The sequence below is a fragment of the Alternaria novae-zelandiae genome, assembly GCF_023758075.1.
Source record: "Alternaria novae-zelandiae strain BMP 2774 chromosome Unknown scaffold_13, whole genome shotgun sequence".
Taxonomy (NCBI): Eukaryota; Fungi; Ascomycota; class Dothideomycetes; order Pleosporales; family Pleosporaceae; genus Alternaria; species Alternaria novae-zelandiae.
This window is the reverse complement of record NW_026056973.1, coordinates 306,808-326,424: the sequence shown is the minus strand read 5'-3', so window position 1 is coordinate 326,424 and position 19,617 is coordinate 306,808. Positions and strand designations below refer to the sequence as shown.

General features: G+C 53.3%; 10 protein-coding genes across 10 annotated transcripts; 6 read left to right on the top strand and 4 right to left on the bottom strand.

The window, feature by feature from the left end:
- Positions 1-229: 229 nt before the first annotated feature.
- On the bottom strand, positions 230-1,367 carry J4E88_006612 (uncharacterized protein; the record flags this gene model as incomplete). Its single annotated transcript, XM_049400236.1, has 3 exons — positions 230-399; positions 446-1,320; positions 1,360-1,367. The coding sequence occupies 3 exons, from the start codon at positions 1,365-1,367 to the stop codon at positions 230-232; spliced, it is 1,053 nt and encodes a 350-aa protein (XP_049253855.1).
- Positions 1,368-2,102: 735 nt separating this feature from the next.
- On the top strand, positions 2,103-2,969 carry J4E88_006611 (uncharacterized protein; the record flags this gene model as incomplete). The annotated part of the gene is made up of 1 exon (XM_049400235.1): positions 2,103-2,969. One exon carries the CDS (start codon positions 2,103-2,105, stop codon positions 2,967-2,969), a length of 867 nt encoding a protein of 288 aa, XP_049253854.1.
- A 375-nt stretch (positions 2,970-3,344) lies between these two features.
- Positions 3,345-4,286, bottom strand: J4E88_006610 (uncharacterized protein; the record flags this gene model as incomplete). Its single annotated transcript, XM_049400234.1, has 1 exon — positions 3,345-4,286. One exon carries the CDS (start codon positions 4,284-4,286, stop codon positions 3,345-3,347), a length of 942 nt encoding a protein of 313 aa, XP_049253853.1.
- Positions 4,287-5,940: 1,654 nt separating this feature from the next.
- J4E88_006609 (uncharacterized protein) lies at positions 5,941-6,867 on the top strand (the record flags this gene model as incomplete). The annotated part of the gene is made up of 2 exons (XM_049400233.1): positions 5,941-6,079; positions 6,131-6,867. 2 exons carry the CDS (start codon positions 5,941-5,943, stop codon positions 6,865-6,867), a joined length of 876 nt encoding a protein of 291 aa, XP_049253852.1.
- A 143-nt stretch (positions 6,868-7,010) lies between these two features.
- J4E88_006608 (uncharacterized protein) lies at positions 7,011-8,783 on the bottom strand (the record flags this gene model as incomplete). The annotated part of the gene is made up of 1 exon (XM_049400232.1): positions 7,011-8,783. One exon carries the CDS (start codon positions 8,781-8,783, stop codon positions 7,011-7,013), a length of 1,773 nt encoding a protein of 590 aa, XP_049253851.1.
- A 684-nt stretch (positions 8,784-9,467) lies between these two features.
- On the top strand, positions 9,468-11,543 carry J4E88_006607 (uncharacterized protein; the record flags this gene model as incomplete). Its single annotated transcript, XM_049400231.1, has 1 exon — positions 9,468-11,543. The coding sequence occupies one exon, from the start codon at positions 9,468-9,470 to the stop codon at positions 11,541-11,543; it is 2,076 nt and encodes a 691-aa protein (XP_049253850.1).
- Positions 11,544-12,374: 831 nt separating this feature from the next.
- Positions 12,375-12,866, top strand: J4E88_006606 (uncharacterized protein; the record flags this gene model as incomplete). The annotated part of the gene is made up of 2 exons (XM_049400230.1): positions 12,375-12,645; positions 12,724-12,866. The coding sequence occupies 2 exons, from the start codon at positions 12,375-12,377 to the stop codon at positions 12,864-12,866; spliced, it is 414 nt and encodes a 137-aa protein (XP_049253849.1).
- A 303-nt stretch (positions 12,867-13,169) lies between these two features.
- On the bottom strand, positions 13,170-13,963 carry UBC1_1 (Ubiquitin-conjugating enzyme E2 1; the record flags this gene model as incomplete). Its single annotated transcript, XM_049400229.1, has 2 exons — positions 13,170-13,649; positions 13,703-13,963. The coding sequence occupies 2 exons, from the start codon at positions 13,961-13,963 to the stop codon at positions 13,170-13,172; spliced, it is 741 nt and encodes a 246-aa protein (XP_049253848.1).
- Positions 13,964-14,649: 686 nt separating this feature from the next.
- Positions 14,650-16,233, top strand: MTS2 (26S protease regulatory subunit; the record flags this gene model as incomplete). The annotated part of the gene is made up of 4 exons (XM_049400228.1): positions 14,650-14,652; positions 14,705-14,770; positions 14,866-15,934; positions 15,983-16,233. The coding sequence occupies 4 exons, from the start codon at positions 14,650-14,652 to the stop codon at positions 16,231-16,233; spliced, it is 1,389 nt and encodes a 462-aa protein (XP_049253847.1).
- Positions 16,234-17,124: 891 nt separating this feature from the next.
- On the top strand, positions 17,125-19,458 carry J4E88_006603 (uncharacterized protein; the record flags this gene model as incomplete). The annotated part of the gene is made up of 3 exons (XM_049400227.1): positions 17,125-17,631; positions 17,732-17,786; positions 17,834-19,458. 3 exons carry the CDS (start codon positions 17,125-17,127, stop codon positions 19,456-19,458), a joined length of 2,187 nt encoding a protein of 728 aa, XP_049253846.1.
- Positions 19,459-19,617: the final 159 nt, after the last annotated feature.

Sequence of the window (19,617 nt, the reverse complement as noted above, 5' to 3'; positions counted from 1 at the left end):
TGTGGAGTTCCGCCGCGGGGCAGATGCGGGTACCTGGGCATCGCTCACTCCTATTTCATCGATGACTAGCACGCGCATGTAATCATAATACCAGGGCATGCACGATACAAAGTTCATAAAGGCTATGCTACTGCATGTTTGTTGCTTCATCACTACAGCGCTCTCGCCACGATAGTGACTGAAATCCGACACGCCTCTCCCTTGCCTCGAAGCCTGGTCTGGCACACGACTACTTCATGATACGTCCCTCAGCAGCTTCTTCAGCGTGCTGCCTGATGCGACCCATCGCCTTTGCCTCACCATCGATGATCTCCGGCAGCAGGTCGAAAACGCTCTTCTGCTTGGGAGTCCAGCCGAACAGCTTGTTGGCTCGAATAGCTTTGCAGCGAGAGTTGGTGCCTAGGATGTCAGAAAACGGCATATCCGAGAACACAGCATGACTCACCCCAAAGGTAGCTGCCCATTGGCCTCATCTCGTCTGCCTCCTCTTTGCTGACGTTGTCAACTCCCTCATGGTTGATGAGCTTGTTCTTGGATGCGATCTCCCCGATCTTGGTGCCGATATCACCCCAGCAGAACTCTCCGCTCTCTGCGAAATAGTATCCTTCCTTGTTCCAGGTCGCTTTGCCACCGTCAGGCGACAGAGCGGCTGTCACAAGGGCTAGGAATACCTCGCTGAGATCTTGGACATGAACTTGGGTCCACATGTTCTTGCCGTCACCAACGACGAAAGCCTTCATGCGTTTCAGTGCGGCCTTGCTCATGTCATACACCTGCACACTCTTCTGGTTGTCGGGGCCACGTCCAGGTCCGCAGATACAAGGTGGACAGACAATGGCAGATTGGATGTTGCCTGCTGAAACATCGTTCGATCCAAGGATGATCTTGTCAACATTTCGATGGAGCGCTGAATCAGGCAGCGACGTGACCTCACCAATGTTGTCCCAGTCGTCATAGACCTTCTCTCGCCTCATGCCGTAGGTGTTGGTCTCAAAGTCCTCGAAAGACAAGACACCAGTTCCGGAGGTATGGATGAGATAGGTCTTCTTTCCGCTGCGTGTGAGGCCAGCAACCAACGCATTGGCGGAAGCCACGTGGTCGCAGTCGGCGCAATGGAGGACGATGTCTGCATTGGACGCCTCGGTAGTGAGCAACTCGGTATCATCAAGGGTGCCGTACACAAGACGGGTCTTTGGGTACTGTGCTGCAACCTTGGCTCCTTTGTCGCTGTTACGAACAAGTGCGGTGATCTCTAGATCCGGATAGGTGTTTGCTACTGCGTAGAGGGCATCGCCTCCGATATAGCCAGTGGCACCGGTGCTGAATCTAGTTAGCACTCAAATATCTAGAATCGAATACAATTGCATGTCGTCCATGTTCCAGTCGTCCTGCATGAGTACGCATCTGAACCTACATGAAGAGCTTCGGCATGATTAGAGTTTAGATGAGATTGTGTTGAGAAGAGATTTGTAGAAGGCAAGAACACAGTCGGTGCCGATGCAGATATATGCAAAAGTCGCCAGGCTGCTGTCGCTTTGAAATCGCGTTTGCCTACAGCTCCACCTGGGCACAACTAGCAGGAACGTACGTCACACATATGTACCGGTAGCGCGAACGTCCAATCGGTGACCGTAAGGCAGGCTGCATTGCTTACCTACCTAGGTAATTTCTATGAGTCTGCACATCTCACTGCATTCGCAACATTACACACCCTCTTTCATGCTTCCTCATCATATTGATTGCGACGTGGACGTGGACAGTCTTGCGGTCTTGATCCACATGTCTGGTGAGACGCCCCGCAGTGGCGCACCTTCCCGGGCAAGAGCTTATCCGCTACAAGCACTCGGGGCTTTATGTTCGATGAGATGGTGCAGACAGACTGGACATATGTACCAGAAGTGCATGACAGGGCGTGAGCTTAGTTAATGGATGCAGCTCCGAGGAGCTTATACCACAGCTCCTCACAATTGAGCCTCGGTAAAGTAGAGTCAACTTACGTCATCCACCTAACACTACCAACATCTATACTACTCCTTGTCCGCCGTCTGAGCATTGTATTCGCGAAACAGGTAAACATCTGATCTTGTCAATTCCTTTCCAAAATGCCGCTCTGCACACTCCATCTCGTCGCCCTCCACAGCACCACACCCAATCCCATCTTAACCTTCCTGTCCACCCTAAAGTCCGCCAACATCTCACCACTCGTCATCTCACGCGTAGTCCGCTGGATAATCCTCCCATCGAAGCTCTCAACCGAACACCTCCTCGCCCGAAACATCCACTGGGATCTCCTCCTCATCCTGCCCAGCACCGACGCGCTCCCATCCTCGCTCTCAAAGCTCGTCCAACACCACTGGAGCGTAACAGCCGGAGTCCCCTCCCGCCTGATCCAGGACTTTGCATCGAAGAACCAGAAGCTACTGCATCCAGACCCTAGCTCCGTACCCAAAGTCCAAGAGCAGAAGAGCAACAAAACCACTCAATCGAGCCAAAGTTTGGAGCTTAGCGATGAGCTGAATAAATGGATCCAGACTTTCGTCAACAGCGGCGCTAAAGAGGGCAAGGGCGCGGTATCCATGTTAAACCTCCTCGCCTTCAACCCAGGGATGAAGGAAGAATACCTGAAATACGGTGCCGCATTCGCCAAATCCATCGGCTCCAAGCACGGCGGCAACGCAAAGATCGTGGGGAACGCAACACATGTCAACGGCTCGGCGATCACCAAGGCGTCCGACAGCAGCGTGGGTACGAATGGCGAGGTGGGCGGCGGGAAAGATGACTGGGACGAGATTGCGCTGGCGCATTATCCCAGTATCTTGCACTTTAGGGACATGTTAGCGAGTGAGGATTATCAGGAGGTTAACCACAGGCATCGTGTGCCGAGTTTGAGGGATACGTGTATTCTTATGACGAGTGAGATTGCGGTGGAGGAGTTGATTGGGCAGGGTAAAGGTGGAGCGAAGCTTTAGAATGGACTTGATGGCGTTGCGCAAGCAATAATATCTGTAGCAGACTCACTCAATTGTGAGGCTAGATCCAGAACACGAATTCTGGTTTGCGTCGATAACTATCTGATCTTGCGACTGCTAAGCTCCGGACAAGGCCGTACCGTGATACAGCTTCTCGAAGCTCATACCAGCTCATCATGTATCTTACTTAGGTTGCTTATGGTGGAGCTCGTGCCGTACTCAGTGTAGCGCCCAAATATTTGCAACCAAATCGACTGATACCCTCGCATCAGCCCCAGAGGATTCCCAGATCAACGACCCGGCTTGTCATACAAACCGAATAGACATCGCTGAAAAGAACGCCGCAGAGACCATGCCAGATACCCCAGAGCCTTCTCAGGTATCCACATCAACAAACAACTCCCGAAAAGCCAGCCGTCCAATCCCCTCTCCCGGATGTCCCACCTTCTCCTTCCCAGCCCTACCCTTGCGTTTACCCCATCCACCTCTCGCACTACCAACATCCGGCAACACCCAATTCTTTTTGTCCTGCTCAGCAACCCACTGCTCGCACAATGCCTCCGCCAGCTCGACCTTGCGTTCCCAAACTCCTTCATCTTCGCCTTTCACTTTGAGTAGAGCAGGTGCTGTGCTCCTCTCCATCGTCGAGGAATCCATAACTTCGGATGCGAAGCGTCGACGCTGGAGGAGACATTCTTCAGCACGGTTGTGTCGCTTACAACGTGAGCATGAGGGGTAGGTTCTTGAGCAGGGGAGGCCGGAGAGTGTGCATTGGAGACAGGAGGTTATCCAGACTGGTCGCGGCTCGTTCGGAGGAAGAGTTTGTTGAGGGTCGAGATCCCATACAGTTGTGAGGTCGTCTGTATCCGTGTGTGAGGCTACTTTCTGGTGATCTAACCTGGCTGATGGCTTGCTAGGTCGAAGAGCAAAGGTAGGTGGTATAGGTCGTTCAAGTGTGCGCTCTTTGCCCTGTGTCGGCGCCCAGTCACGGCTATCGATACTCGTCGTGTCGGAACCATCGTCTCGTCTCTCCAAGTATGGGGTTGGACTGCCGAACAGATCCTTGCGGAGTGGCTTGTCGAAGATGCTCTGCCCGGAGAAGGACGTGTCGGTTGGCGATATCTCATCTTGCGGTACAGAGCGGTAGTCCGATCGCCGAGGTGGTGTAGTTGGTCCATAACCTGCCTCTCCATCGGTATCGGTGGTGCACTCGCTTCCATCGATCTCGGCGCCCTTGATGTGCAATTTGTCAAGCCATCCCTCGATGCGATCAGGGTGTTCGACCTCCTTCTCCAGCATCTTCAACGGAACAGACATGTCGAAGAAGTCTACACCGATTGGAGTAGATCTTGAAGAGTTGATGATGGTCAGAGTCAAAGAGTAGTGAAGGTGACGAGGGCGAGAGGATACGGTGATAATGTTTCACGGTGAATTCGACCACGCTAGTCCGGACGCGTCGAGGAAGTGATCCATGGATACCGCATGCTCGTGTAATGCGGGGTAACGAAAGTGGAGATGTAATCAGACACCGTATGGCGACAGACAGCTTGTAAGTTCATGTCTCGGTTGCGTATTTCGGCGGTCACTGTTCATCTTAGCGCCGATCAACCGCTTCGAGCAAATAGCTCTTCAGTCTGGAATTTGAATGGAATCTCCCTAGATCAGGTATTGATAAGTCCTTCGATATACTCAGAGCTCATGTGGAGGCTCTCATCGTCGGCTTTAGCTGGTTCGCCTGCGTTTCGAACATCCAGAAGGATGTCATGGTAGATCAAGGGTTGTAACTTCCCTGGTACCCAGGTAGTGTACCGAACGTTTGCGGGTCGATAAACCTGCAGGCCAAAACGCCAAAAGAGTACGCACATGCATCGAAGTCTCTGTGAGTAGGGTCACTTGTAGTACACAGAAAGACCTACTCTTCGTCGCTGTCAAGTGTCGCCCGTAGATTACGTGCTGTTCCTCCTTCTAAACAATGCTCGAGCTGCTGCCTCCTCAAAAAGAGCGCATCATTTCCGAGTCATCCCACACCGAAGTGACCACAATCCCGTGCATCCGCGTGCTTATACTAAGCATCTCAAGGCCAGCAGTCTCTGTTGTGCTGTGCAGCTGCTCCCTCAAGTAGTTGATAGCTGCATTCCATCCCAATCTGTAGCGGTTGCAACTTCGAATGCGCTTTCGACATGCTTACGCAGCATAGGATGGGAAGGTGTATCTGTCGTACACTAGAAGGGAGGCAGCTCTGGGGAACTTCTGGCGGACGTTCACGTCATCGCGACGCGTCTCGGTAGTACGAGTCATGCTAGCGTGACGCGTACGATATCCCCGGCGTCAGCCGAACAGCCCGCCTCAGTTTCTAACATCAACCTTCCAAAGTCTACGCACATCACGTTGCATCGGTACACCAGCCAAAATCTAGCGCATCATTTTGATTCAATTGTATTATGCGAACGTTCAGTGTAATGTCATACTCCAAAATGCTTTCCCAAGGTTTCGTCTCACATCATCACCTATCCTGCTTTCAAGCAAGTCGTATCAGAAGAATGGCTTTCTCTTTTTCCAGATCAGCTCCCACACAGTTCATTCTTTGTTCTATAGTGAGACATATTGTATTGTCACAATGCGCGGTGGTCACCTCGAGGCGGCTCTTCGAGTGTCTTATTCTGTCCGTGTTCGACAGTGAGACAATCGAAGACAATAGCGACAGTCTTTGGGGCGAAATTAGTAATGAGTAGTACTAGAATCTATTTAAGCTAGATATAGGCGCGGTGAGTAGGTATTATTGTCGCGGTGAAGACGGTTTCTACTGCCAAGACTCGTCCGTTTGCCCTTCACCTAGGCAACGTCAACAACTCAAAATCTCTTCGCACAAATCTTTTTCCTCTTCTCCAACAGCTTCGTCACTATCCAAAACAGCTACATACCCAGAAACCCACCCACACCTACAAACAATCCCGCTCGCACCACTACCAAGATGGAAGGATATCTCCCTCAAACGCACTACGAGCCGAACGGCTTCCTCAACTTCGCCCTCGATATGGGCTCAGTCATGTTCGTTTTGCTTGCTGGCTTCATAGCGGCAGCATACAGCATGACCTCCAAGTCAAGCCCAGGTAAGTCTCATCACTCATTGGTCTTTGGGTAAATGATCTGACATGACATAGCACCAGAGATCAGCATGAGCAAGACCGAGATCCGGGATCTCGTGAGCAAGGCTGTACGCGACGAAGTCAAGATGCTCGAGATGCGCATGGCGGTGCGTGAGAGCCAGCTGGGAGAGGCCCTCGACATAGGCCACCAGCACGAAGCCCGCATTGCGGCGCTGGAAGACATGGTCGACAGAGGTGCGAGGGAGATGGACGCCCTTCGTGCCTCACTAAACAGTCCCAAATCACCATCCTCCTCCTCATCCTCCTCTCCCTCTCCCACCCCCTCTCTCTCCTTCTTCCTCTCGGTCCCTCCCTCCCCCGCCACTTCCGACACCTTCCCGGCCACACAATGGACCCCGTCTCCGCCGTCCGAGCATAGCTCAAGGGCCCACAGCGACCACCAAGAAAACTCAGATGACGACAGCATCTACGGCGCAGAAGACTACAAGTCCTCGCCGCGAGTCTCATCATCACCAGATCAGGCGCCTGAGGTATCCAGCCCTCAGCTTGATCCGGCGCTGGAAGATGAACTCGCTGAGTTGGGTGGTTGGGGTCTGGACATAGAGGCATCCGAGGACGTCAGTGATGGTAACATCACTGACCAGGACGCTGAAGGCGAGACAGACGATGAGTACGAGGCACCAGCAACGCCTATTCCGAGCGCTGGCAGTGAGACTTTGGCTGGACGGAGGCCAATCATACCACTGTCGAAGTGCAGGACAAAGGGTGCTAGCACCTCGCGTCTGGGATAGGTGGGAAGGTCTTCCGGTATGTTCTTGCAACCAAACCCAAATCCTTCATTATGCTAATTCACCTTGACAGGCGACAAGACACACGTTCGACACTCCGGGATGAAGTGACGCTGCCACAGATGCAGCGTCATAGTCCCGTCCGTTCACTTCCCGCGCATCAAGAAGCGCCTACAAACGTCGACCCAAAGAACGTCCAGTCCGGTATCAGCATCAATCTGCCGAGCCAAATCGAACAATCTCCGCCTTCTCCCCTCGTCATTCTCCAACCACGCCTCACTGCCGACCTCGCGAACGCCTCCCTCATCCACCATCAATCCTCTCCTCCCTCCATCAACACCAACAAACTCTGCACAAGCGGGCGTCCCCCTGGTAACGAAATCGAGAATGGTATCGCGCCACCTAGCAACCGCAGGTCCATAATGCGAGGGCAAACAGTCTTCATGCACGCCACCAAGCAGCGTCACAATGTCGAAAGTATGCGTAGCGAAAGCACCTTGCTCCTGAATTGGTCCTGGGAAAGGGTTCGGAAGATCGAAGACTTGAAAATAGGTTTCTTTGACCAGATCACCTTCCGCAATGCTCAACGCGGCCGCAAAGAAACCTATGTCGCTCTCAAAAAGGCAGATACGTTGGAGTGCGTCCGCATCATCAAGACCCCCCTCGATACCGTATATCTTCAGCAATTCGGCACCTTGTTCGGGAGACAGAACATCTTTGGCAATCTGCTCGAAGGCTTGAGCATGGTTCTTGCGACTGTCATCATTCCTCATCATATTGTAGGAGATGCCGCCGTCATAGGTAGTGGAGCCAACGATTTGAGCTTCGACAGGCCTCGCCCAGTCTTTCCAATCAGGAGGAGCGACTTTGCCCTTTCTAGCCAGATCCATGGTCGGCCGCTCGAAGGGAAAGAACTCGCTGTTCGTGCATGGCAAACCAACCCATGCCAGGTCTCGAATCTTCGACGCGTCAACGCCAATCACGTCTCTGGCTATTGATTGCGTGTTCCTCTCACTGCCGTCGTCTTCTCTTATACGAATCCCCAACTTCTCAGCATGCTTGAGGAAGTTATCGTGATGCTCGTCATGCGTCATTGCAGGCATGGTAACTGGCGTCCCCGAGAACATGATCGCGCGCTTGAACAACGGTTTACGCATTGTTTGCACCGAGATACTCTCGCTACCTGCGCTTTGCCCGATGACGGTAACATTATCCACGTCGCCGCCAAACCCCTCAACATTCTCGCGCAGCCATTCGAACGCCGTGTTTTGGTCGTAGAGACCATTGTTCTCCGGTACCATACCTCCAGCATGATCCGAATGCCAGAAGCCTAGCGCACCGAGTCGGTAGTTGATTCCTACGAAGACGATGGGTGATCCACGCTGAATAGCATGGCGCACAAGATTTTCGGGGTTGTAATATGGTCGATTCGCAGAACCAAGGAAGTACGCACCACCATGGATGAAGACAAGGACCGGCAACTTCATACCCGAACGTATCTTCCCGCCTTCATCGACACATGACTTCGGTAGATGTATGGAAAGGTTCAAGCAATCTTCCGACTGTTCTTCGTCATCCGGCAGATTATCGGTTGGCAGCGGGATGTTGGCTGCATCAGACTTGACGCTTCCCCACGGCTGGATACTGGACGCTCCTGGCTTTGTCGCATCGAAAACTCCATCGTGGAACCTTTTGCTCTCTCCACCAGAAAGCTTGTTCGAGAGTTCTGCGCGCGCAAATCTTTGGGCAACTTTCCCGTACGGCAGACCTAATATCTTCACGATCGAGCCGCTTGGTTCCCGCAGACATCTTATCGCACCGAGCTTCGTGTGGTTGAGGACGACGTTGGTCATTGTGTTCGTGCTGTTGTGGGTATCCCATGGAGGAGATGCGTACAGAGTGCGATACGTACATGGCATGCAAGAGTGGTGACGTCAGGAAATGGTCTCACTAGGCCTACCGCGCAAGTACGACGTAGTGAGCCCTTCTTCTGCGAGACATATCAACATCTCAAGACGGTCACATGTCACACTCAACGTGAAAGTGGCTTGATGCGAAGATAGACATTTCACGTAACCTGGTCGCTCCTCCCTCAAAGCGGTTAGCGACTCGGCCTCGATGCCGGAATTCAAAGATATGTGCACGGCAGCCATCCTATACCCATACGACATCAACCAGATATGTACAATCCACGAATTCTGCGGAACCTTCCATGGAGTCGAAGCGAATAGCTTGAGCGTGTAGCAAATAATTGTTCCTGCGCAAGCGACACCAGAAACCAGTATGGCGGGACCACGCTACCGCTCCCATGGTTCCTCCTCTTCGACTGCCCGGTCCGCGAACATGAAGATTAATTAATCACGACCCTCTTTCCATGACTTGCAAACGGCCTTAGCTGCAGGTTCTTATCTTTCATGCCGTATAAGGCTGTACTATCTTTCGCGCCTTCTTCTTCCGGTTAGTGGTGCTGCTCGCTTCTACTCTCACCAAGTCAAAGCTTGAGCGCATATCAAAAAGCTTGTCGTCCCACCGACAGCTTGGTCAAGCACAATTGACGAGTGCTCTGCGTTTAACCGGACCGGATAACAGTCTACAGAAGCAAGATGTTGAAGAATTTCCTCCTCGCTTCACTCGCCTTGGGCGTGTCGGCTGTTCCCACAACTCGGCACTATGTCGAACGCGACTACAACACCAATCTCAACGTCAAGCTCTCTATTGAGAGTGGTCTTCTGGATGTTCCCACCGATGGCCGCATTGTGTTGATGTTTGCTCCCGAAGGCGAAGATCCCCTCGACGATACAGATGTCACTTCTTCCCCCAACAAAATCTTTGGAAAGAATGTATACAACTTCGGTCCAAAGCAATCGGTTTTCTTCTCTGGCGGAAGCAACAACAGTACCGCTACCGGTGTGTATGGCTGGCCGAACGTCAGCCTGAGCGACATCGACCCAGGCACCTACAGTGTGCAGGCTTTCCTCACCCGCTATGAGACTGTCACGAGAAGCGATGGCTCGAAGGTCAGCGTCAGATTCCCATGCGGCGATGGCGCGCCAAATGTCAACGGCTATGGAAGCTTGGTCACATCGGCTCAAGACGTTGAGATCTCCGAAGGCGGCCAGACTATCGACTTGACTTTCAACAACATTACAGCTGTCGAAAACTTCGCCGGCAAGGAGATCGGTGGATGCAACCAAGGCAACTACGAAGACACAGATACGCTCAAACACATCAAGATTCGCAGCAAGAAGTTGAGCAAGTTCTGGGGCCGCGACATGTATGTTGGTGCCAATGTCGTACTGCCTTCTGGCTACGATGCAGCCGACAAGAAAACACGATACCCCGTCATCTACAACCAAGGTCACTGGCCGGCCGGCGAAGGCGCTTACAACTATGGCACCGATGAGAAGTTCACAGCAGCTTGGGATGCGGGTATCATATCCGGCACCAACACAACCGCAGCGCGACCGGCACCCAAGTTCATCATGGTGACTTTCCGCCATGAAGCTCCATACTACGATGACTCGTATGCCGTCAACACTGCCAACCTTGGTCCTTACGGTGATGCCATCAACGAAGAGCTGATCCCTCATCTTGAAGACACTTTCAACACCATCCGCGCACCATATGCTCGTGTCCAGGACGGAGGCTCGACTGGTGGTTGGGAGTCGATTGCCAACGTCATCTACCGCCCAGACCTCTTCGGCGTGTGCTTCTCTTCCTACCCCGACTCCCTGGACTTCCACCGCCACCAAGACATCGAACTCTACAGCGCTGCTAATGCATACCAACGGGCAGATGGTAGCTCCGTCCCCAGTATCCGCACCCACACTAACGGCACGGAGGTCATCCTCGCTACCGCCGCGCAGGAAAACCATTGGGAGTTGACCTTCGGCACATCATCGCGGTCATTCAATCAGTGGGATATTTGGAACGCCGTCTTCGGAGTCCAAGGTTATAACAACTACCCTCTCGAGCCCTGGGACAAAGTCACCGGTGAGATCTACCCCGAGGCAGTCGAATACTGGAAGCCGTTCGACCTTAGCGACTATGTCGTCACCAACTTCAACTCTTCCCGCAACCTCGGCGCTGCCCTCGCTGGACGTATCTTCGTCTACGTAGGCACTTGGGACAACTACTTCCTCAATGAAGGTGTCATGGAGTTCCAGAAGCGCACCGATGCCGTTGGTGGAGCCGGCTGGGCCAATGTCACAATCCTACCCGAGAAGCCCCATGGTGGCAACTACCAAGCACGCGAGATCTGGGACTACCTTGAGTTGGTCGAGCGATGGGTCCAAGACCACGCCCCCGATGGCCCTACTCCACTCTCGCCTTCGGCCACTGCTCCCTCTACCCGTGGAAATGTATGGGAGGATGTCATCAAATACGGTGGTCGCAAAGCAGCCATCAAGCGTCAAGCCGACCCCAAGATCGAAGACAAGAAGGTCAAGGTGGGCCAGGAGGTTACTGCGAGTGTTGGGCGTTGGGATCCGGGTGTTAAGCTTACTGCGCAGTGGATCTTGAACAGCAAGCCTGCATGCGAAGCTTTTAGTGTAGAACAAGGCGCGAGCGTGAAGTATGCACCAACAGCAAAGGGCCATATCCAGCTACATGTCACAGGAGAGAAGCGAAACTACGCGACTGAGACGAGGAAGAGTGAGCGAGTACTCTTGGGAAGGTAGTGGGATACCAGGAAATAGACATAGATCAATCAGTATTGAAACACCGTTACACCGCATTGCAACTGTGTGAGCATTTGCGACTAACCTATTGCACACAAGGACCTGTGGGGTCATACTGGAATTTCCCGCATAATACCTGCCCGCGATGCTGGTGTTCCTGCATCCGTGAAAGCCCATGTCCAGGATCCGGCGTCTCCCCATTTAGCACGGCGCCACTTCCGCGTAGGCTAGCTCGGAGATTTACAGCTCCACTTTACCTCACCGAGGCAGTAGTGTCAATGAAAGTCTCTAATCGATCGTCGCATTCACAAAGATAGAAACCCAGCATCTATATCTCGAGAAAGAAAGGAGTGAGACAGAAGACTCACGCAAGCTAGAAGCACAGTAGCCCAACTCTACAAATCTGACCGCCTACACAAAGTTCACAACTACAAATCCTAGCCCCAGGAACCCACACCGTCTCCCTTTCTCCACGTCGCGACCTAGATGCGCGCCGATGGCTCGGTCTTTATCGCCGTCGCCGAAGAATTACGACCGTTGCATCTGAGCACAGACAGAGTTGAACTTTGAAGTGCTCACCCAGCGTCAGCAGTAGCGGTATTTGTGTGAGTGCAGCCGTAGAGTATCCAGATGCTAGGACCATGCTAGGCGCACGAAAACGAGGCGGTGGGTAAATGCGCCGACCAACAGACCGCTCTTGACGTCGTCTTACGAAGGGAGATGGACATATAAGACGGTCTTGTCATCGCTTTCTAGATATCCCTTTCCCCATCCCCATCACTCCCAACACAACAACACCCATACCCAACCAATCACCAACCAACCCCCAAAATGCACTTCAGCACTGCCCTCTTCGCCCTGGCCACCGCCGCCACCGCCGCAAACGCCAAAGTCTACGGCAAATGGAACGTCACCATCACACAGCACGCGCTCGACTCCGGCTTCAAGTCGCAGAGGCTCCTCGCGGACTTTGTGTCTGACGAGTACTCTGGCACGAACGTCATTCACACCGTCTGCGACTACGAGTACGATCCTAGCAAGAACCCCATGGAGAGCAAGAGCTGTGATCCTCCTACTTTTGACTATGAGTATGACGGCGAGAGTAAGTTTATCCTTCCGGTTGTGGCATCCTGGTCTCAGGGTGTTGTATTTGTAGAGCGAAATGCTAATATGTGTATAGCTGTCAAGGTCCAGCAGAACATCGAGAAGCCTAACAAGATGACTGTCTTTGGTGATGCTCCTCTTACTCTCAAGAAGGATGAAAGCGTTGAGGGTGTCTACTCGAATGGCGTCTTCATCGACGCTGACCGTGCCACCGCGTAAGAATCTCAGTCAACGATATCCGGTATAAACAGTAGACAAAAAGAGGAGGAGACGCTTGTACATACGAATAACGAAACAAGAAGCATAATGTAACGAACTTTGATTGACACTACATTGCTACTCACTAAGAGCGCGCCTACGCTATTCCCGTGATCATGTACACCCAATACTCCTAATAACCCATCAACTTACGCCGCCTCCCATGAAGAATGTAATGGATGTGATGGTCTGAGGAATGAAAACGCCTTTGCGCCCTGGAAGTCGAACAAGAGATGCTGAGTCGAAACAAGATATGGGGAGCTACTATGCTTCGCCGAAGAGCCGAGCAGTGATGTCCCCCATGTAGGCTTCTTCCAGCTCGTAGTCTTCGCCGCCCATGCGATCGATACCAACATACTCAAACGAGGCGACGACGGCGTCGACATCAAAGCCCATAGCGACAAAGCGATCTACCAGGTCCTTGTTGTAGCCCTTGTACGCAGCCAGCTTGGACTGCTCTTCGTTTTGTTTCGCCTGCTGGGCCTTCTTCTTGATGGACGCCGCTGTAGCTCCCCCGCTTCCTTCAGCAATCTCCTTCCGCGGCGCACCAGCGAATGTGACTGCCCACTCGCGTGCCTTGTGTTCGAATTCGGCGGGGTTCCTAAGCAGCATGCCGGCGACTTCTGCGTCTTGTGGGTCCTTGGGCTCGGGTGTGCTGAGCAGCGATTGTAGCGAGATCAGAGCGGACTTAATGGTCAGAACTGGCGACCATTGCGAGGAGAGGGTGTCGAGGCAGATGGCGCCCTACTACTGTTAGCTTTCTTGAACGGTATCTGGGAATCTTGCTTGCTACGTACTGTCTGTGAGCTGACATTGGGGTGCCAGATCTTGGTCTCGAACTTCATGAGCGGTGGGCGGAAGGGGTATTCGCTCGGGATCCGGATGTCGACCTTGTAGGTAGCTCCCTCGTATGGTGTGTCAGGAGGACCGAAGAACTGCCCCCGTAGATGTGTGAGATCTTCGCCATTGCCTGCCGGTTCGACGACGATCTTGGAGTGCTGATCGTTGTGGATGTCGGCAATCTCCTTGGCAATGCGCCGGTTGCGGTTGGAAGTCATGGTGGTGGGGTATGGTGGAAGGTTTGGGGTGAAAAGGGCGATGAAGAGGAAGTGTTACGAGTAGGCAGCAGGCAGGCGCGACCAATGTATTTCTAGGTACAGAAGTCAGCCTCAGGCTCGCGAAGTGGTCCCGGCTCGACCAAGTTGCAGTGCGGGGACTGTGTCATACAGGTCTTGGGGTGTCTGAGAGGGGGCTGTAGCGTGGTGATTCACCTGAGAAGCGATGCGAACGTACTGGACCTACTCCAAGACCTTGTCTGGTAGCGACGGGGAGTACCTCTTGACCCGCGTGGGGAGCTTTGAGCTGGCTCGCCGGCGGGGTCGAAGCTCAGAGGGAATACTACAACGGGGGGTTCGGGAATCTGGTGGGTGAAGACGAAGTGTTAGTGAAATGGAGCGCACAGCGAGAAATGTACGGCTATCGGACAGGGCCTGACGTGTCTGTTGCTCTATGGAGGTGGAATGGTGAGGCTTCCAGCGGCTCGAGGCAGTGACGCCACGAGGCGCTAACCCCGATCCTCCGACATCCACGAGCTTCGGAATCAGCGCATCAACACCTCTTGCAAACAACCACCGCCTCACCACCGCCATCGCCCGTTACCACCACCCTCGCTGTGGTTCTTCCTCTTCTAGTCGCTGCATACTGTCGAGCGCCTGATTCGTCTTTCATCGTGTGATCGCGTGTCATGGTAAGATCGCCTCCCGCGGAAACCACCATGGCCACATGCTAACGCCGTGCAGGGTAACCAGCAATCGAGTGCTGGAGGCGGCGGGCCTCCAGGAGATGACAAGAACAAGAAGGACAAGGTATGTGCTGCCCCACGACACGTGGTGATGGCTCTCGGGAGTCCGCTATCTGTTGCCTCACCGCACCTGGCACGCACTAACAACGCCCTCTGCAGAAGGAGAAGCCAAAGTACGAGCCGCCGCCACAACCCACAACCCGCATCGGCAGGAAGAAGAAGAAGGCCGCCGGGCCCAGCGCCGCCGCCAAGCTCCCGACCGTCTACCCGACCGCACGATGCAAGCTACGCTACCTCCGAATGCAGCGCATCCACGACCATCTCCTGCTCGAGGAGGAGTACGTCGAGAACCAGGAGCGCCTGCGCAAGGCCAAGGCGGTGAAGGAAGGAAACGCGCCCGCAGCCAACGCAGGGGATGCCGAAGACCGGAACGCCGATGAGCGCTCACGCGTCGACGACATGCGCGGCAGTCCCATGGGCGTCGGCAACCTCGAGGAGCTCATCGACGACGACCACGCCATTGTCTCCAGCGCCACCGGGCCCGAGTACTACGTCTCCATCATGTCTTTCGTCGACAAGGATCTGCTAGAGCCCGGAGCGAGCATCCTGCTGCATCACAAGTCGGTTTCAGTAGTCGGTGTGCTCACAGACGATGCCGATCCGCTAGTCTCGGTCATGAAGCTAGACAAGGCGCCCACAGAGTCGTATGCGGATATTGGTGGTCTAGAGCAACAGATTCAGGAAGTGCGAGAGGCGGTCGAGCTGCCCCTGTTACATCCAGAACTGTACGAGGAGATGGGTATCAAGCCCCCGAAAGGTGTCATCCTCTACGGTGCACCAGGTACCGGAAAGACGCTTCTGGCCAAGGCCGTGGCCAACCAGACCAGTGCAACTTTCCTGCGTATCGTGGGTAGTGAGCTGATCCAGAAGTACCTCGGAGACGGTCCCAGGCTCGTGCGACAGCTCTTCCAGACTGCCGCCGAGAACGCGCCTTCCATTGTCTTCATTGACGAAATCGATGCTATCGGTACCAAGCGTTACGAGTCCACATCCGGTGGTGAGCGTGAGATTCAGCGAACCATGTTGGAGTTGCTCAACCAGCTGGACGGATTCGACGACCGTGGAGATGTCAAGGTCATCATGGCCACCAACAAGATCGAAACACTCGACCCTGCCCTGATCCGTCCTGGTCGTATTGACCGCAAGATTCTCTTCGAGAACCCCGATCGTGAGTTTATTCCCCACTGTCCGCGATACACTTGCTAACCATTTGCAGAAACCACCAAGAAGAAGATCTTCACTCTCCACACCTCCAAGATGTCGCTCAACGAGGATGTTGATCTCGACGAGTTCATCAACCAGAAGGACGACCTTTCTGGTGCCGACATCAAGGCCATCTGCTCCGAAGCTGGTCTCATGGCGCTCCGTGAGCGTCGTATGCGCGTCAACATGGAGGACTTCCGCACCGCAAGGGAACGTGTCCTTAAGACGAAGACGGAGGGTGAGCCGGAGGGCTTGTACTTGTAAACGTAAGAAGCACAAGGGAAAGGCATCATCTTCAACACCCAAGAGCAATGTGCAAGTGTATTAGTACAAGTTGCACATAGGAAGCATCTCATCACGGCTTGAAACCTATACAACATGCACACCCTTTTAGTTTTTTCGTGATGTATATCTGCGCGTATCTACAGTGAGTTTTCTAGTTTGGGATGTCGCTGGCTGACAATAGCAGCGAAGCATGAAAGAGGGCTGCTTCCTACGAGGGAGGTGGAGTCGCCGTCTCATTCATTATCGGAACTCTCGGGACCACTCAGTGAGCAGCGATTCCAATCAGAAGTTCTGTCCGGGTCGTGACTGCCTTGAGAGTCTGCAAGAGACCGTGCACAGCTCGTGTCATCCGATCAAAGTCAAGAGGAAACCACCACCTATCTTATCGTCTCCTATACAATCGCTTTCTCCTCCCTGCCTCTACGAACCGCTCTGTGGACATAAAATCGCAAGAAATGCTAATCGATCCTGCCAGTCTGTCTTCATCCCCCGTTGCACAATTCCAGTCGAGCTCGGGGCTTGCCAGGTTGAGCAAGAGCACCACGACAGCAAGAACATAGCAGATGGGCGAAGTCTAGCGGGGGAATATGCGCTATTACCTCAACTATTCGTAGGGGCCCCGCCTTTACCCAGGTAGAAGACTCCGCAATGCAGTCCACGAGGGTAAAAGACGTGCACTAGCTCGCCCCCCTTGGGGTATATATAAAGCAATTCACGACCCGGATCTGATATCTCATCTCTCCCACTACGCTCTACCCAGCTTGAGTTGCACTGCAGTATAGCCATCTCATATCGACTGCGCCTTTGGGGCAACTTCGCTCAGTGTTCACAAAAGACTACCACTGCTCCCGACTAAAACACCAACTCGAAATGTCACTTGCTGTTGCAACGGCAGCGCCCACCTTCAGCGCGCTCAACAAGCCCCAGAAACGCGCGCTCATTCTCCGCGACCAACTTCGCTATGTTGACCCAACGCATCTGAACACATTCATCGAGGGCCTAAGCAACGACGAGCCACCCACATACACCAGGGTCAATGGTGTGGTCAAGCCTGATCTCGTCTTTGTTACCCTCAAAGAAGAGGCCACTCGTTTCGATCTCGGAAATGTCATACTACCGGAAGAAAAGAACGCCATACACCGTATCTACCTGGTGGTGGAGGATAACCAAGTCCAGATGCACGTTGAAGATCCATTGCCTCTGGAGGAGGATGAACTCGATTCTCATCCCATTCATGGTTTCATTGCTCGTGGTATGCTACCTTTGTTCAAAGAGAAGTATCAGATTCTCTACATGAGGGTGAACAAGATCAACGGAGCGAGGCGGGCTGCTTACAATATGCCGTACCAGGCACCGGTGCTGTTCGATGACGGAGAGGTATGTCTGCCCATTCATCGTTAGCTTTACAAAAGCTATCGCAAGACACTGCTTTCAGATGAATCGAAGCATTTGAGTACTGTTGACTAACATCAAATAGAGTCTTACTAGGCTCAATCCAATGAAGGCTGAGAACGATCGCACTTCTACTCACAGTAAGTGTAAACTACATCATGAACTTCTAGCGCTGACAATTGAACAGCGAGGAAGTCACGAAAGCGGCGTCCGAATGACGAGGTTATTCCCCATATCTCGAACAAGCGCAAGCGCGCTGGTCTCGACATAATTCCGGAGGATGTGAAAAGTAACATCTTCAACACCATCCCAAGCAACATCAAAGTCGACCTCTTCAATTCTGTCGTCAAGACCGCGTTCCCCAACTTCAACAACCTCATGATTGCGTCTTGGAACGTGGTCACGATCTACTCTTCTTGTGGTAGTGACTTTCCGGAATTACACACAGCCATTGTCGATCTGAAGAGTGTCCTTCAAGATTTCGACGAGACTTTTGGTCAACGCGTCGATCGCGTCACGCCTAGTTACAGGCACGACTTTGGAGGGCCTTCGAGGGATCGTGAAGATGGAAACGGTGACCGAGACCGCGATTCTACCTACGATCAAAGCCGTCGTCGCGATCACCAAGACAAACACAGTCATCGCGATGGAAACAACTCCAGGACTCCCGTTCCCTCCTTTGTACGAAACGGGGTAGAGAACTCTGAACAGCTCGGCAATGCCACTGCCAATGATTCGGCCCAGTTCGAAGATGACATGGAAGTTCCTGTCGACGACGTCGAAAACATTGACGACGTGGCGGAACCTAAGATGTCACCACCACACGCGCTCCAGTCGTCTCAACCCCATGGAGATTCAGACGATGATTCAGATAATGATTCAGACGACGATGATGACGAAATTCCTCCTGTGGATCCCCACTCCACTCGTCGACTTGCAAACCAGAGCGTGGCTCGCCACTCCCACCCAAAGCGTACCCCAGAAACCCGTGATAGAGGAAGCGTTACTACGTCGGAAAAGCCATCACCAGGCCCACAGTACACTCATGCTGCTCGCGAGGTCAGTGGAGAGCCTCAAGAACAGTTTGTCGACGAGGCAGATGCTGAGGACAGTGCTCTTGTCAAATCTCAGACAGCAGGTTCAGAACTGGCGCGTCGTCGCGAGGAGTACGCGTCCTCTGTGCAAAAGAAGTCCCAGATCGAGGCCCCCACTACTAAGCCAAAGGCTGCATCTAGCCCCCGAAATGCAGCGATTCCCGAGCAACCGCTTGTAGACGAGGCCGACTCCCATGCCGAGCACGACCAGCCTGTACCACAGCTCGACGATAGCCCCCCTGCAATTCCGACTTCCTCTTCGTCAAGTTCGCCAAGTTCGCCACCCCCACTCAAGAAGAGAAAGAAGGATCGCGAAGCCGAGTACAGTGTCGCCCAGCTAGAAAAGAAGTACCAGGAGCGCAAGGCCCACATCCTCTACTCTTTCCAGAACGACATGAACAAGGTGCCAGCGAAGGCCCGCAAGAACCTTCGAGAGATGGAGGTCCTGATCGAGCAGCGCAAGAAGTATGAGGCGCAGGAGCAAGTTGACAAAAGCAACAGTAAATCTGGACAGACTGCGCGCCCAGGTACCACCGCCGGTGGCATGTTCGGCAACTACAACACCAAGTCCCTCGGCAAGTCTATGCTGGGCCCCAAGAAACCGACAGGCATCGCGCCAGTGGCCCCGATGTTCCCGAACGGCATTAGAAAGGACCAGAGAGATAGTCTTGCAAAAGGTCCGCATGGCAGTACTCCTCCGTACTCCCGCGGCCGTTAACATTCTATGATTACTAAATCAAACAGAAGCACCTCGCAAGGAGAGAGTGCAGTTTAAGTACCTGACGAAATATATCGACCGGATGTCTAATTGACACGTGGAGACTCCGGGGGGGACTCAAAGCGGGATTGAGCTCTCGCATAAGAGTACAAGCGTTTG